This window comes from Lathyrus oleraceus, chromosome 7 (genome assembly GCF_024323335.1).
Source record: "Lathyrus oleraceus cultivar Zhongwan6 chromosome 7, CAAS_Psat_ZW6_1.0, whole genome shotgun sequence".
Classification (NCBI taxonomy): Eukaryota; Viridiplantae; Streptophyta; class Magnoliopsida; order Fabales; family Fabaceae; genus Lathyrus; species Lathyrus oleraceus.
In genome coordinates, this window is record NC_066585.1 from 540974274 (window position 1) to 540988196 (window position 13923).

Genomic DNA, 13923 nt, shown 5'->3' on the forward strand with positions numbered 1-13923 from the left:
TACTCATCAAGTTTTTGGTTTCTTCATCACTAGACAACAAAGTTAAAAAAACCATAAATGAATGATTCATATTGTATATAAATGGGTAACAATTGAGATTACAAAATCAAGCTCAATATTATATGTATTCGCTATATTCACATTGTCTTATGGTATATTATATGTAAAAAATTCTATAATTTTCTTCTCCATCACCAAATTTTAGGTTTCTTCATCACTAAGTAACAAAGTTAAAAGACTATAAATTAATGATTCATATTATATATAAATGATTAATAAGTAAAATTACGTAATAAAGCTTAATATTATTTGTATTTGTCATATTCACATGGTATTATGGTATATTACATGTAAAAAAATTACATGATCAAGATCTATATTATTTATATTCGGCATATTCACATTGTAATATGGTTATTTATATGTAAAAAAATTCTATATTTTTCTTCTCCATCACCAAATTTTAGGTTTCTTCATCACTAAGAAACAAAGATAAAGGTCTATAAATGAATTATTCATATTTATATCTATGTGTAATAATTGTAATTACAAAATCAAGCTCAATATTACTTGTATTCGCCATATACACATTGTATTATGGTATATTATATGTAAACAATTCTATAATTTTCTTCTCCATCACCAAATTTTAGTTTTCTTCATCATTAAGTAACAAACTTAAAGGATTGTAAATTAATGATTCATATTAAATATAAAAGGTTAATAAGTGAAATTACGTAATAAAGCTCTATATTATTTGTATTTGTCATATTCACATTGCCCTATGGTATATTATATGTAAAAAAGTTTTAATATTTATCTTCTCTACTCACCAAGTTTTTGGTTTCTTCATCACTAGGCAACAAAGTTAAAAAAAACTATAAATGAATGATTCATATTGTATATAAATGGGTAACAATTGAGATTACAAAATCAAGCTCAATATTATATGTATTCGCTATATTCACATTGTCTTATGGTATATTATATGTAAAAAATTCTATAATTTTCTTCTCCATCACCAAATTTTAGGTTTCTTCATCACTAAGTAACAAAGTTAAAAGACTATAAATTAATGATTCATATTATATATAAATGATTAATAAGTAAAATTACGTAATAAAGCTTAATATTATTTGTATTTGTCATATTCACATGGTATTATGGTATATTACATGTAAAAAAATTACATGATCAAGATCTATATTATTTATATTCGGCATATTCACATTGTAATATGGTTTATTATATGTAAAAAAAATCTATATTTTTCTTCTCCATCACCAAATTTTAGGTTTCTTCACCACTAAGAAACAAAGTTATAAAACTATAAATGAATGATTCATATTATATTTCAATAGGTAACGATTGAAATTACAAAATCTAGCTCAATATTATTTGTATTCGACAAATGCACATTGTAATATTGTATATTATATCTAAAATAATTATATAATTTTCTTCTGCATCACCAAATTTTAGGTTTATTCATCTCTAAGTAACAAAGTTAAAGGACTATAAATTAATTAATTATATTATATATAAATGGTTAATGAGTGAAATTACGTAATAAAGCTTAATTTTATTTGTATTTGTCATTATCACATTGCCCTATGGTATATTATTTGTAAAAAAGTTTTAATATTTATCTTCTCTACTCACCAAGTTTTTGGTTTCTTCATCACTAGGCAACAAAGTTAAAAAAACTATAAATGAATGATTCATATTGTATATAAATGGGTAACAATTGAGATTACAAAATCAAGCTCAATATTATATGTATTCGCTATATTCACATTGTCTTATGGTATATTATATGTAAAAAATTCTATAATTTTCTTCTCCATCACCAAATTTTAGGTTTCTTCATCACTAAGTAACAAAGTTAAAAGACTATAAATTAATGATTCATATTATATATAAATGATTAATAAGTAAAATTACGTAATAAAGCTTAATATTATTTGTATTTGTCATATTCACATGGTATTATGGTATATTACATGTAAAAAAATTACATGATCAAGATCTATATTATTTATATTCGGCATATTCACATTGTAATATGGTTATTTATATGTAAAAAAATTCTATATGTTTCTTCTCCATCACCAAATTTTAGGTTTCTTCACCACTAAGAAACAAAGATAAAGGTCTATAAATGAATTATTCATATTTTATATCTATGTGTAATAATTGTAATTACAAAATCAAGCTCAATATTACTTGTATTCGCCATATACACATTGTATTATGGTATATTATATGTAAACAATTCTATAATTTTCTTCTCCATCACCAAATTTTAGTTTTCTTCATCATTAAGTAACAAACTTAGAGGATTGTAAATTAATGATTCATATTAAATATAAAAGGTTAATAAGTGAAATTACGTAATAAAGCTCTATATTATTTGTATCTGTCATATTCACATTGTATTATGGTATATTATATGTTAAAAAAATTAATATTTTTCTTCTACATCACCAAATTCTAGGTTTCTTCATCACTAAGCAACAAAGTTATAAAACTATAAATGAATGATTCATATTATATTTCAATAGAGTAACGATTGAAATTACAAAATCTAGCTCAATATTATTTGTATTCGACAAATGCACATTGTAATATTGTATATTATATCTAAAATAATTATATAGTTTTCTTCTCCATCACCAAATTTTTGGTTTATTCATCTCTAAGTAACAAAGTTAAAGGACTATAAATTAATTAATTATATTATATATAAATGGTTAATGAGTGAAATTACGTAATAAAGCTCAATTTTATTTGTATTTGTCATATTAACATTGCCCTATGGTATATTATTTGTAAAAAAGTTTTAATATTTATCTTCTCTACTCATCAAGTTTTTGGTTTCTTCATCACTAGACAACAAAGTTAAAAAAACCATAAATGAATGATTCATATTGTATATAAATGGGTAACAATTGAGATTACAAAATCAAGCTCAATATTATATGTATTCGCTATATTCACATTGTCTTATGGTATATTATATGTAAAAAATTCTATAATTTTCTTCTCCATCACCAAATTTTAGGTTTCTTCATCACTAAGTAACAAAGTTAAAAGACTATAAATTAATGATTCATATTATATATAAATGATTAATAAGTAAAATTACGTAATAAAGCTTAATATTATTTGTATTTGTCATATTCACATGGTATTATGGTATATTACATGTAAAAAAATTACATGATCAAGATCTATATTATTTATATTCGGCATATTCACATTGTAATATGGTTATTTATATGTAAAAAAATTCTATATTTTTCTTCTCCATCACCAAATTTTAGGTTTCTTCATCACTAAGAAACAAAGATAAAGGTCTATAAATGAATTATTCATAGTTTATATCTATGTGTAATAATTGTAATTACAAAATCAAGCTCAATATTACTTGTATTCGCCATATACACATTGTATTATGGTATATTATATGTAAACAATTCTATAATTTTCTTCTCCATCACCAAATTTTAGTTTTCTTCATCATTAAGTAACAAACTTAAAGGATTGTAAATTAATGATTCATATTAAATATAAAAGGTTAATAAGTGAAATTCCGTAATAAAGCTCTATATTATTTGTATTTGTCATATTCACATTGCCCTATGGTATATTATATGTAAAAAAGTTTTAATATTTATCTTCTCTACTCACCAAGTTTTTGGTTTCTTCATCACTAGGCAACAAAGTTAAAAAAAACTATAAATGAATGATTCATATTGTATATAAATGGGTAACAATTGAGATTACAAAATCAAGCTCAATATTATATGTATTCGCTATATTCACATTGTCTTATGGTATATTATATGTAAAAAATTCTATAATTTTCTTCTCCATCACCAAATTTTAGGTTTCTTCATCACTAAGTAACAAAGTTAAAAGACTATAAATTAATGATTCATATTATATATAAATGATTAATAAGTAAAATTACGTAATAAAGCTTAATATTATTTGTATTTGTCATATTCACATGGTATTATGGTATATTACATGTAAAAAAATTACATGATCAAGATCTATATTATTTATATTCGGCATATTCACATTGTAATATGGTTTATTATATGTAAAAAAAATCTATATTTTTCTTCTCCATCACCAAATTTTAGGTTTCTTCACCACTAAGAAACAAAGTTATAAAACTATAAATGAATGATTCATATTATATTTCAATAGGTAACGATTGAAATTACAAAATCTAGCTCAATATTATTTGTATTCGACAAATGCACATTGTAATATTGTATATTATATCTAAAATAATTATATAATTTTCTTCTGCATCACCAAGTTTTAGGTTTATTCATCTCTAAGTAACAAAGTTAAAGGACTATAAATTAATTAATTATATTATATATAAATGGTTAATGAGTGAAATTACGTAATAAAGCTTAATTTATTTGTATTTGTCATATCACATTGCCCTATGGTATATTATTTGTAAAAAAGTTTTAATATTTATCTTCTCTACTCACCAAGTTTTTGGTTTCTTCATCACTAGGCAACAAAGTTAAAAAAACTATAAATGAATGATTCATATTGTATATAAATGGGTAACAATTGAGATTACAAAATCAAGCTCAATATTATATGTATTCGCTATATTCACATTGTCTTATGGTATATTATATGTAAAAAATTCTATAATTTTCTTCTCCATCACCAAATTTTAGGTTTCTTCATCACTAAGTAACAAAGTTAAAAGACTATAAATTAATGATTCATATTATATATAAATGATTAATAAGTAAAATTACGTAATAAAGCTTAATATTATTTGTATTTGTCATATTCACATGGTATTATGGTATATTACATGTAAAAAAATTACATGATCAAGATCTATATTATTTATATTCGGCATATTCACATTGTAATATGGTTATTTATATGTACAAAAATTCTATATGTTTCTTCTCCATCACCAAATTTTAGGTTTCTTCACCACTAAGAAACAAAGATAAAGGTCTATAAATGAATTATTCATATTTTATATCTATGTGTAATAATTGTAATTACAAAATCAAGCTCAATATTACTTGTATTCGCCATATACACATTGTATTATGGTATATTATATGTAAACAATTCTATAATTTTCTTCTCCATCACCAAATTTTAGTTTTCTTCATCATTAAGTAACAAACTTAAAGGATTGTAAATTAATGATTCATATTAAATATAAAAGGTTAATAAGTGAAATTACGTAATAAAGCTCTATATTATTTGTATCTGTCATATTCACATTGTATTATGGTATATTATATGTTAAAAAAATTAATATTTTTCTTCTACATCACCAAATTCTAGGTCTCTTCATCACTAAGCAACAAAGTTATAAAACTATAAATGAATGATTCATATTATATTTCAATAGAGTAACGATTGAAATTACAAAATCTAGCTCAATATTATTTGTATTCGACAAATGCACATTGTAATATTGTATATTATATCTAAAATAATTATATAGTTTTCTTCTCCATCACCAAATTTTTGGTTTATTCATCTCTAAGTAACAAAGTTAAAGGACTATAAATTAATTAATTATATTATATATAAATGGTTAATGAGTGAAATTACGTAATAAAGCTCAATTTTATTTGTATTTGTCATATTAACATTGCCCTATGATATATTATTTGTAAAAAAGTTTTAATATTTATCTTCTCTACTCATCAAGTTTTTGGTTTCTTCATCACTTGACAACAAAGTTAAAAAAACCATAAATGAATGATTCATATTGTATATAAATGGGTAACAATTGAGATTACAAAATCAAGCACAATATTATATGTATTCGCTATATTCACATTGTCTTATGGTATATTATATGTAAAAAATTCTATAATTTTCTTCTCCATCACCATATTTTAGGTTTCTTCATCACTAAGTAACAAAGTTAAAAGACTATAAATTAATGATTTATATTATATATAAATGATTAATAAGTAAAATTACGTAATAAAGCTTAATATTATTTGTATTTGTCATATTCACATGGTATTATGGTATATTACATGTAAAAAAATTACATGATCAAGATCTATATTATTTATATTCGGCATATTCACATTGTAATATGGTTTTTTATATGTAAAAAAATTCTATATTTTTCTTCTTCATCACCAAATTTTAGGTTTCTTCATCACTAAGAAACAAAGATAAAGGTCTATAAATGAATTATTCATATTTTATATCTATGTGTAATAATTGTAATTACAAAATCAAGCTCAATATTACTTGTATTCGCCATATACACATTGTATTATGGTATATTATATGTAAACAATTCTATAATTTTCTTCTCCATCACCAAATTTTAGTTTTCTTCATCATTAAGTAACAAACTTAAAGGATTGTAAATTAATGATTCATATTAAATATAAAAGGTTAATAAGTGAAATTCCGTAATAAAGCTCTATATTATTTGTATTTGTCATATTCACATTGTATTATGGTATATTATATGTTAAAAAAATTAATATTTTTCTTCTACATCACCAAATTCTAGGTTTCTTCATCACTAAGCAACAAAGTTATAAAACTATAAATGAATGATTCATATTATATTTCAATAGGTAACGATTGAAATTACAAAATCTAGCTCAATATTATTTGTATTTGACAAATGCACATTGTAATATTGTATATTATATCTAAAATAATTATATAGTTTTTTTCTCCATCACCAAATTTTAGGTTTATTCATCTCTAAGTAACAAAGTTAAAGGACTATAAATTAATTAATTATATTATATATAAATGGTTAATGAGTGAAATTACGTAATAAAGCTCAATTTTATTTGTATTTGTCATATTCACATTGCCCTATGGTATATTATATGTAAAAAAGTTTTAATATTTATCTTCTCTACTCACCAAGTTTTTGGTTTCTTCATCACTAGGCAACAAAGTTAAAAAAAACTATAAATGAATGATTCATATTGTATATAAATGGGTAACAATTGAGATTACAAAATCAAGCTCAATATTATATGTATTCGCTATATTCACATTGTCTTATGGTATATTATATGTAAAAAATTCTATAATTTTCTTCTCCATCACCAAATTTTAGGTTTCTTCATCACTAAGTAACAAAGTTAAAAGACTATAAATTAATGATTCATATTATATATAAATGATTAATAAGTAAAATTACGTAATAAAGCTTAATATTATTTGTATTTGTCATATTCACATGGTATTATGGTATATTACATGTAAAAAAATTACATGATCAAGATCTATATTATTTATATTCGGCATATTCACATTGTAATATGGTTTATTATATGTAAAAAAAATCTATATTTTTCTTCTCCATCACCAAATTTTAGGTTTCTTCACCACTAAGAAACAAAGTTATAAAACTATAAATGAATGATTCATATTATATTTCAATAGGTAACGATTGAAATTACAAAATCTAGCTCAATATTATTTGTATTCGACAAATGCACATTGTAATATTGTATATTATATCTAAAATAATTATATAATTTTCTTCTGCATCACCAAATTTTAGGTTTATTCATCTCTAAGTAACAAAGTTAAAGGACTATAAATTAATTAATTATATTATATATAAATGGTTAATGAGTGAAATTACGTAATAAAGCTTAATTTTATTTGTATTTGTCATATTCACATTGCCCTATGGTATATTATTTGTAAAAAAGTTTTAATATTTATCTTCTCTACTCACCAAGTTTTTGGTTTCTTCATCACTAGGCAACAAAGTTAAAAAAACTATAAATGAATGATTCATATTGTATATAAATGGGTAACAATTGAGATTACAAAATCAAGCTCAATATTATATGTATTCGCTATATTCACATTGTCTTATGGTATATTATATGTAAAAAATTCTATAATTTTCTTCTCCATCACCAAATTTTAGGTTTCTTCATCACTAAGTAACAAAGTTAAAAGACTATAAATTAATGATTCATATTATATATAAATGATTAATAAGTAAAATTACGTAATAAAGCTTAATATTATTTGTATTTGTCATATTCACATGGTATTATGGTATATTACATGTAAAAAAATTACATGATCAAGATCTATATTATTTATATTCGGCATATTCACATTGTAATATGGTTATTTATATGTAAAAAAATTCTATATGTTTCTTCTCCATCACCAAATTTTAGGTTTCTTCACCACTAAGAAACAAAGATAAAGGTCTATAAATGAATTATTCATATTTTATATCTATGTGTAATAATTGTAATTACAAAATCAAGCTCAATATTACTTGTATTCGCCATATACACATTGTATTATGGTATATTATATGTAAACAATTCTATAATTTTCTTCTCCATCACCAAATTTTAGTTTTCTTCATCATTAAGTAACAAACTTAAAGGATTGTAAATTAATGATTCATATTTAATATAAAAGGTTAATAAGTGAAATTACGTAATAAAGATCTATATTATTTGTATTTGTCATATTCACATTGTATTATGGTATATTATATGTTAAAAAAATTAATATTTTTCTTCTACATCACCAAATTCTAGGTTTCTTCATCACTAAGATACAAAGTTATAAAACTATAAACACTACGCCAAAAATGACTTTTAACAGCGCATCTTAGACAGCGCTTTTAAAAGAAAGCGCTGTCTAAGGTTAAAATTAAAATAAAACACGGAAAATGTTCCAAAAAAATAATGAAAGCGCTGTCTAAGGGGGGGTCTTAGACAGCGCTTTCTAAAAGCGCTGTCTAAGACCCCCCCTTAGACAGCGCTTTTAGAAAGCGCTTTTAAATATAGACCTTAGTCAGCGCTTTTGATAAAGCGCTGTCTAAAGTCTTTAAATTAAAAAAAAAATTAAAACCAAAAGCGCTGTCTAAGGGGGGGTTAGAAAGCGCTTTTGGAAAGCGCTGTCTAAGGCATACCTTAGAAAGCGCTTTCCACAAAAGCGCTGTCTAAGGTCTAATTAAAATAAATTAATTAGTCAGCAATGCAATGGGACAACAATGGCCTTAGGCCCAAGCCATGAAGCCAAGAGAGGTGAAAGGGTTCATACGGATCCATTTCAGATTCATTCCTCACATCTCTAGTATGCCTCACCACCGGATACCAGGACCTCGCCGCGCCGAAAATTGCCGCTGGCGATGGTGGAGGTTAAAACACCTTCACCTCTACCCCATTCTACCCGCATTGATTCTCTCTTTCACAATCTCAACCTAGCTTTCATCAACTCCTAGCCAAATTTCCAATCGAAGTAAAGTAACCGAGAATCCTAAAAGAGGAAATTCAAATTAAACGCCGACGAAGCCTAATCCAGGTTCCAGAGCTTAGGGCTATTGTTTCTTAGCATTCATACTACAAACTGGTAACAAGATTCAAAGGAAATCAAGAGAAACAAAAGAAAAGCCTACCTTCAGAGCAGTGGCTTGCTCTGGAAAGTGTTGAGCATATTGAAGAGGAGAATGCAGAGAAATCCCGAGGTATGCTTCTATCTCTTTCCTCCCATTGATGATTTCTTCTTCTTCTTCTATCACAATAGTTTGTAGGTTTTTAAGCTCGAATTATTGTTAATTATGCCAGAAAATAAGAGTGTGAGGATGATTTGCAGAGAGAGATGGAGTGAGAATCATAGCGAATTAAGAGTAATTTTCAATGAGTGGTTTTGATTTGTGCAGAAAAATGATTGATTCCTCATGATTGAGGGAGAATGAGAATATATATAGATGGGTTAGCAACTAAATCATGTAGGTTTTTAGGGAAGTTAGTTAAGAGTTTGGGAACTATTAAAGTTAATGGATTCAATGAAGAAGGTAGTTATGAGTTTGTTAACACTGTTAAATTTTATTAAAGGTGTTATGAGCTTGAATTTGAAGTTAACGAATGTTAAGTGAAATTAGTTTTTTATGTTAGTAGAAATTAATGTATTTAATATTGAAATGAATTAATTAAGAGAGTACCAAAAACAATTAGCTTGATTAATTGAAGTGATGTTAGTTGACAGTTAGAGATTGAACTAGGTTAGCGTAGTTAGAATAGTTATGAAACTGACAGTTAGTGATTGTTAGATTGAGGAAATTAAATTTAATGTAGTTAGATGAAATCGATGTGGAAAAACAGTTAGGTTGAAATGGAATAGTGATGTCAAGTTAGTGAAGAATTGAAGTTAACTTAGAGTTATGTTGACAATTAGAAATAAGGACTGTTATATATGGATTGAATTTGATGTTAGCATGAAAGTTATGCTAAGATTTGTTAGGGTGAATCAGAATTTAAGTTTGTAGGCTATGTGTGTCAACTACTAATATAAGTTACGCAGGCTGTTAGAAAAATAGAAGATGAGCGTATTGTTAGTTATTACATTATGCTGTCAAGTGGAATTACATTGATTGTATGTTGAATGAAATGCTTGGTTGTTATTTTGAAATGGAACTATTAGGATTAGTAAACACAGTTAGATAATTAGTTGGATTGAACTGTCAGCATGGCACAAGTTAACTCTTTCTTTGTAGGTTGAATTGCTCAAGAATTCAAATGAAGAGAAAGAGAATATTCATTCACCTAGGCCACTCTATTTGGAGCTTCATCCTGGTTCCTTCATCTTTCTTTTAATACTTGTCCTTAATTCAAAATATTTTCTAAAATTTCTTAATTGTGTTGTATTATTTACAACTCCAATCTCTCAGTTACTACTACTAAGGAACCACAAGTGCATAAAACTCAATGGGAGAAACACCTTGAAGATGAACTAGTAAAGTCTAGGTATTTTTTTTTAATTTGTTCTGTATGTTTAGTATGTCTTGTTGCTTGTATAAAAACATCAAACTTAGTATTTGCTTTCGGTTGTTAATGTTAGGAAAGAGAATTCCGAACTTCGGTCAGAGCGTGACGAGTGGAAGAAGCGAGCGAGTTTCGCTAGAGAAAGATTTCGAAGTTTCAAGGAAGAATCTGAAAAACAAGTAGTTTATCACATAATAACTTGCGCTTCAGCAATTGAATCAATTGAGAACTTCATGACAGCATTTACTTGTTTGTTTCTTCTTATAGTTGTCTGTGTTGAGAAATGAAAATGAGTCAATTACAAATGCTGAGAAGAAAGCTTGCATTGTGATACAAGGTTTACAAGAGAGACTAAACCACTTGCAGGTTTTGGATGAGACTAAGTATTCTATTGTTGAAAATTCTATAGTTCTGTTGTATGAATTCTTGTTGGTTAATTCAATTACCACATAGATTGCAGCACAGGATTACATTGCAGAGAAGAAAAAGTTTGAAAAACATATACAAATGGTAGAGGTATGTTATAGTTACTTTTTTTTTCCTTCCGGATTTCTTGTATTAGGTTCTTATATTTGACTTAATTCATCCTTGCAAGAGTGAATGTACTAAGCTGAAGAAAGAACTACAAGAACAGCATAAAGATATTCAGTATCTTACACTAGAATCTAACCGGAGTCACGAGACGGCACGAATCGCCACAAGAGAAGTTGAAGCAGTAAAACAAGAGCTTATAGAAGAGCGCAAAAATGTTGAACGAATTAAAGAGAATTTTATTAGAGATATTACATTCTCCGATTCAAAAGCTATTGTCGCCGAGGTACGTATTTGTGCCTCAACTATTTAATTAGTTTGTTAGATGAAAATTTTACAAGTGTTACAGTTTTTGTTCTTGATTTTATTGGCTAGGCAAAACTGAGTGATCTTCAAAGAAAAACAAAATTGAGAGATTATAAGGTGAATAAGATTTCAGAGTTGTGTTTACATAAAGTTAACAACAGTTTTGTTTGTGCAAGTATTAAGGTGAAAGAATTTGTTATGAAATGTAGGCATGCACTATATGTCTGACTAATGAGAAGGACATGGCATTTGGGTGTGGACACATGGTAAGCTCTTATATATAAGTAGTTCCTTTTTTACTACCAATCTTTCTCTAACTATAAAGAAATTCTTATGCAGACTTGCAGAGACTGTGGATCAAAGTTATCAAAGTGTCCAATATGTCGTGAGCAGATCACAAGTCATATTAAGTTGTTTTCTTGCTGACTCCCTGTTTTTAAGTGCTTTTGTGGTCACCAAATATAGGTTGTACATAGATTCTCATAGTAATTGGACCAGCATTGGGAGGTTATTTGGCTCAGGTACTTGATGCTTCATAGCTATTTTAATTGAAGACACTTTTATTCGTTTCGCTAATACTGTGTGAAATTTACATTGCAGCCAGCAGTGAAATACCCTCATCTATTTCCAAAAGACTCATTTTGGGATAAGTAAGTGGATTTTACTTGATTTTTAGTATCATAAAGTTCTAACAATTCAGCTTTTCCTTCGATCCTTATTGTTGATGTGATTATTTTAATTGTCAAAACATAAACCATGCAGGTTTCCATATTTCTTGCCTTCCTTGTCAGTATCAGCTTTTGCATTTGTGGTAGCAATTGCATGCATCTGGCTTCCGGTATGAGTAAGCAACTTCATAGTTTGTTAAACATGTATAAGCATTTGATCACAAAATTCCTGCATCACTGTAGGAAACACTTCACAACCACCCTCTAAGCAATGAGTCTATTGATGATGCTGAAGCTTTAGAAACTGGAAACATAAGTAATGACGACGACAAAATAATCCAAAAAGATGAAAACCTCTTCCTGAACTGGCCATTAATGTCATCTATTATTGTGTACAGCATTTTCTCACTTTATAATGTTGCTTATCAAGAGGTACCATTCCTACTTTTGGTGACTTATTTGAACTTTATAATGTTGCTTAACAGATATTAAATCTAATAGGATATATAAGTAAACACCATTCTACTTCATGATAGGTTTTCTCATTATGGGCTGTTAGTCCTGGAAGGTTTGGTGGTTTGAACTTTACAACTGATAATGTAGGCGATGTTCTCGCAATATCAGGTACGTCTTTGATATGTGTCACTAGAGATTTATTAGTGTTGGGATTAACATATTTTCTAGCCTTCCTTGTCACATATCAGGTACATTGCTTTGTGCATTTCATTTTTCAAGATATTCTGCTTAATAACTAACCTCTTCTCAAATGGTCAATGATCAGGTATTGGTCTTATTGTCTCCCAGCTTTTCCTCTACCCTTCATTGGAAAGAGCTTTCGGACCTATAAAATTTGCTCGCATCTCCGCAGTAAGTTTTTTTCCATTCGTAGAAACTAATGCAACTCAGCATTACATTGGTTCTTGTTCTAAAAATGTCTTGTTACCTTATGTAGGTTTTATCAATACCTCTGTTGCAAAGTTACCCCTTCATAGCAATGCTTTCTGGCATTACGCTATACCTAGTTATTAATATTGCTTCTCTTCTGAAGAATGTTCTAAGTGTAAGTTTATCTTTTTGTTTATTTAACCGATCATGAGTGATCACGTTTCAAACAAACATCTGTATGTATTACAAGCTTATCTAATAGTATTTTTTTCTCAATTTCAGATGACGATAATCACTGGTTTATTTATTATGCAAAATAGAGCCGTGGTAATTTTTTTTCTTTAATTCTAAGCTTTTATTTCTTTTTGAAAGTTGATATTATATTTTGAGGAAATTGTGGCGTAAATGGAAAACAGGAACAACATCAAAGAGGGGCAGCTAATGGCATTGCTATGACTATAATGTCAATATTCAAAGCAATCGGTCCAGCGGGAGGTGGTGCAGTGTGAGTTTCCCTTTGATTTCTCTACCTATCTTTCATTGTTTCAAATTGTGAGATAAACTTGCTTATTGTATGTGTTTGTACAAACTTTTTCATGTTAATTTTCTTTGTGATTGTTTGAATCAATTGTGCTAGTACTAGTATTGCAATAATCCTGAAGTCTTATAGGCCTAGACTAAAATTGATATGGTTTGTAGTATATGTTATGACT

General features: G+C 26.8%; 2 protein-coding genes across 2 annotated transcripts; both read left to right on the forward strand.

Moving 5' to 3' along the window:
- The first annotated feature begins 9835 nt into the window (after nt 1-9835).
- On the forward strand, nt 9836-11142 carry LOC127104882 (uncharacterized). Its single transcript, XM_051042025.1, has 4 exons — nt 9836-9853; nt 10553-10631; nt 10727-10802; nt 10897-11142. The coding sequence occupies exons 1-4, from the start codon at nt 9836-9838 to the stop codon at nt 11105-11107; spliced, it is 384 nt and encodes a 127-aa protein (XP_050897982.1). The 3' UTR covers nt 11108-11142.
- A 103-nt stretch (nt 11143-11245) lies between these two features.
- Nucleotides 11246-13719, forward strand: LOC127104883 (probable peptide/nitrate transporter At3g43790). Its single transcript, XM_051042026.1, has 14 exons — nt 11246-11336; nt 11416-11637; nt 11727-11774; nt 11867-11923; nt 11997-12078; nt 12144-12178; nt 12258-12307; nt 12420-12495; nt 12569-12757; nt 12862-12949; nt 13107-13192; nt 13278-13385; nt 13493-13537; nt 13627-13719. Exons 1-14 carry the CDS (start codon nt 11328-11330, stop codon nt 13717-13719), a joined length of 1188 nt encoding a protein of 395 aa, XP_050897983.1. The 5' UTR covers nt 11246-11327.
- Nucleotides 13720-13923: the final 204 nt, after the last annotated feature.

Coding starts and splice junctions, on each gene's coding strand:
- LOC127104882 (XM_051042025.1), top strand. Junction 10,632..10,726: donor CTATTTGGAGCTTCATCCTG/GTTCCTTCATCT, acceptor CCAATCTCTCAG/TTACTACTACTAAGGAACCA. Junction 10,803..10,896: donor GATGAACTAGTAAAGTCTAG/GTATTTTTTTTT, acceptor TGTTAATGTTAG/GAAAGAGAATTCCGAACTTC.
- LOC127104883 (XM_051042026.1), top strand. Junction 12,758..12,861: donor ATAATGTTGCTTATCAAGAG/GTACCATTCCTA, acceptor ACTTCATGATAG/GTTTTCTCATTATGGGCTGT. Junction 13,193..13,277: donor AATTTGCTCGCATCTCCGCA/GTAAGTTTTTTT, acceptor TACCTTATGTAG/GTTTTATCAATACCTCTGTT.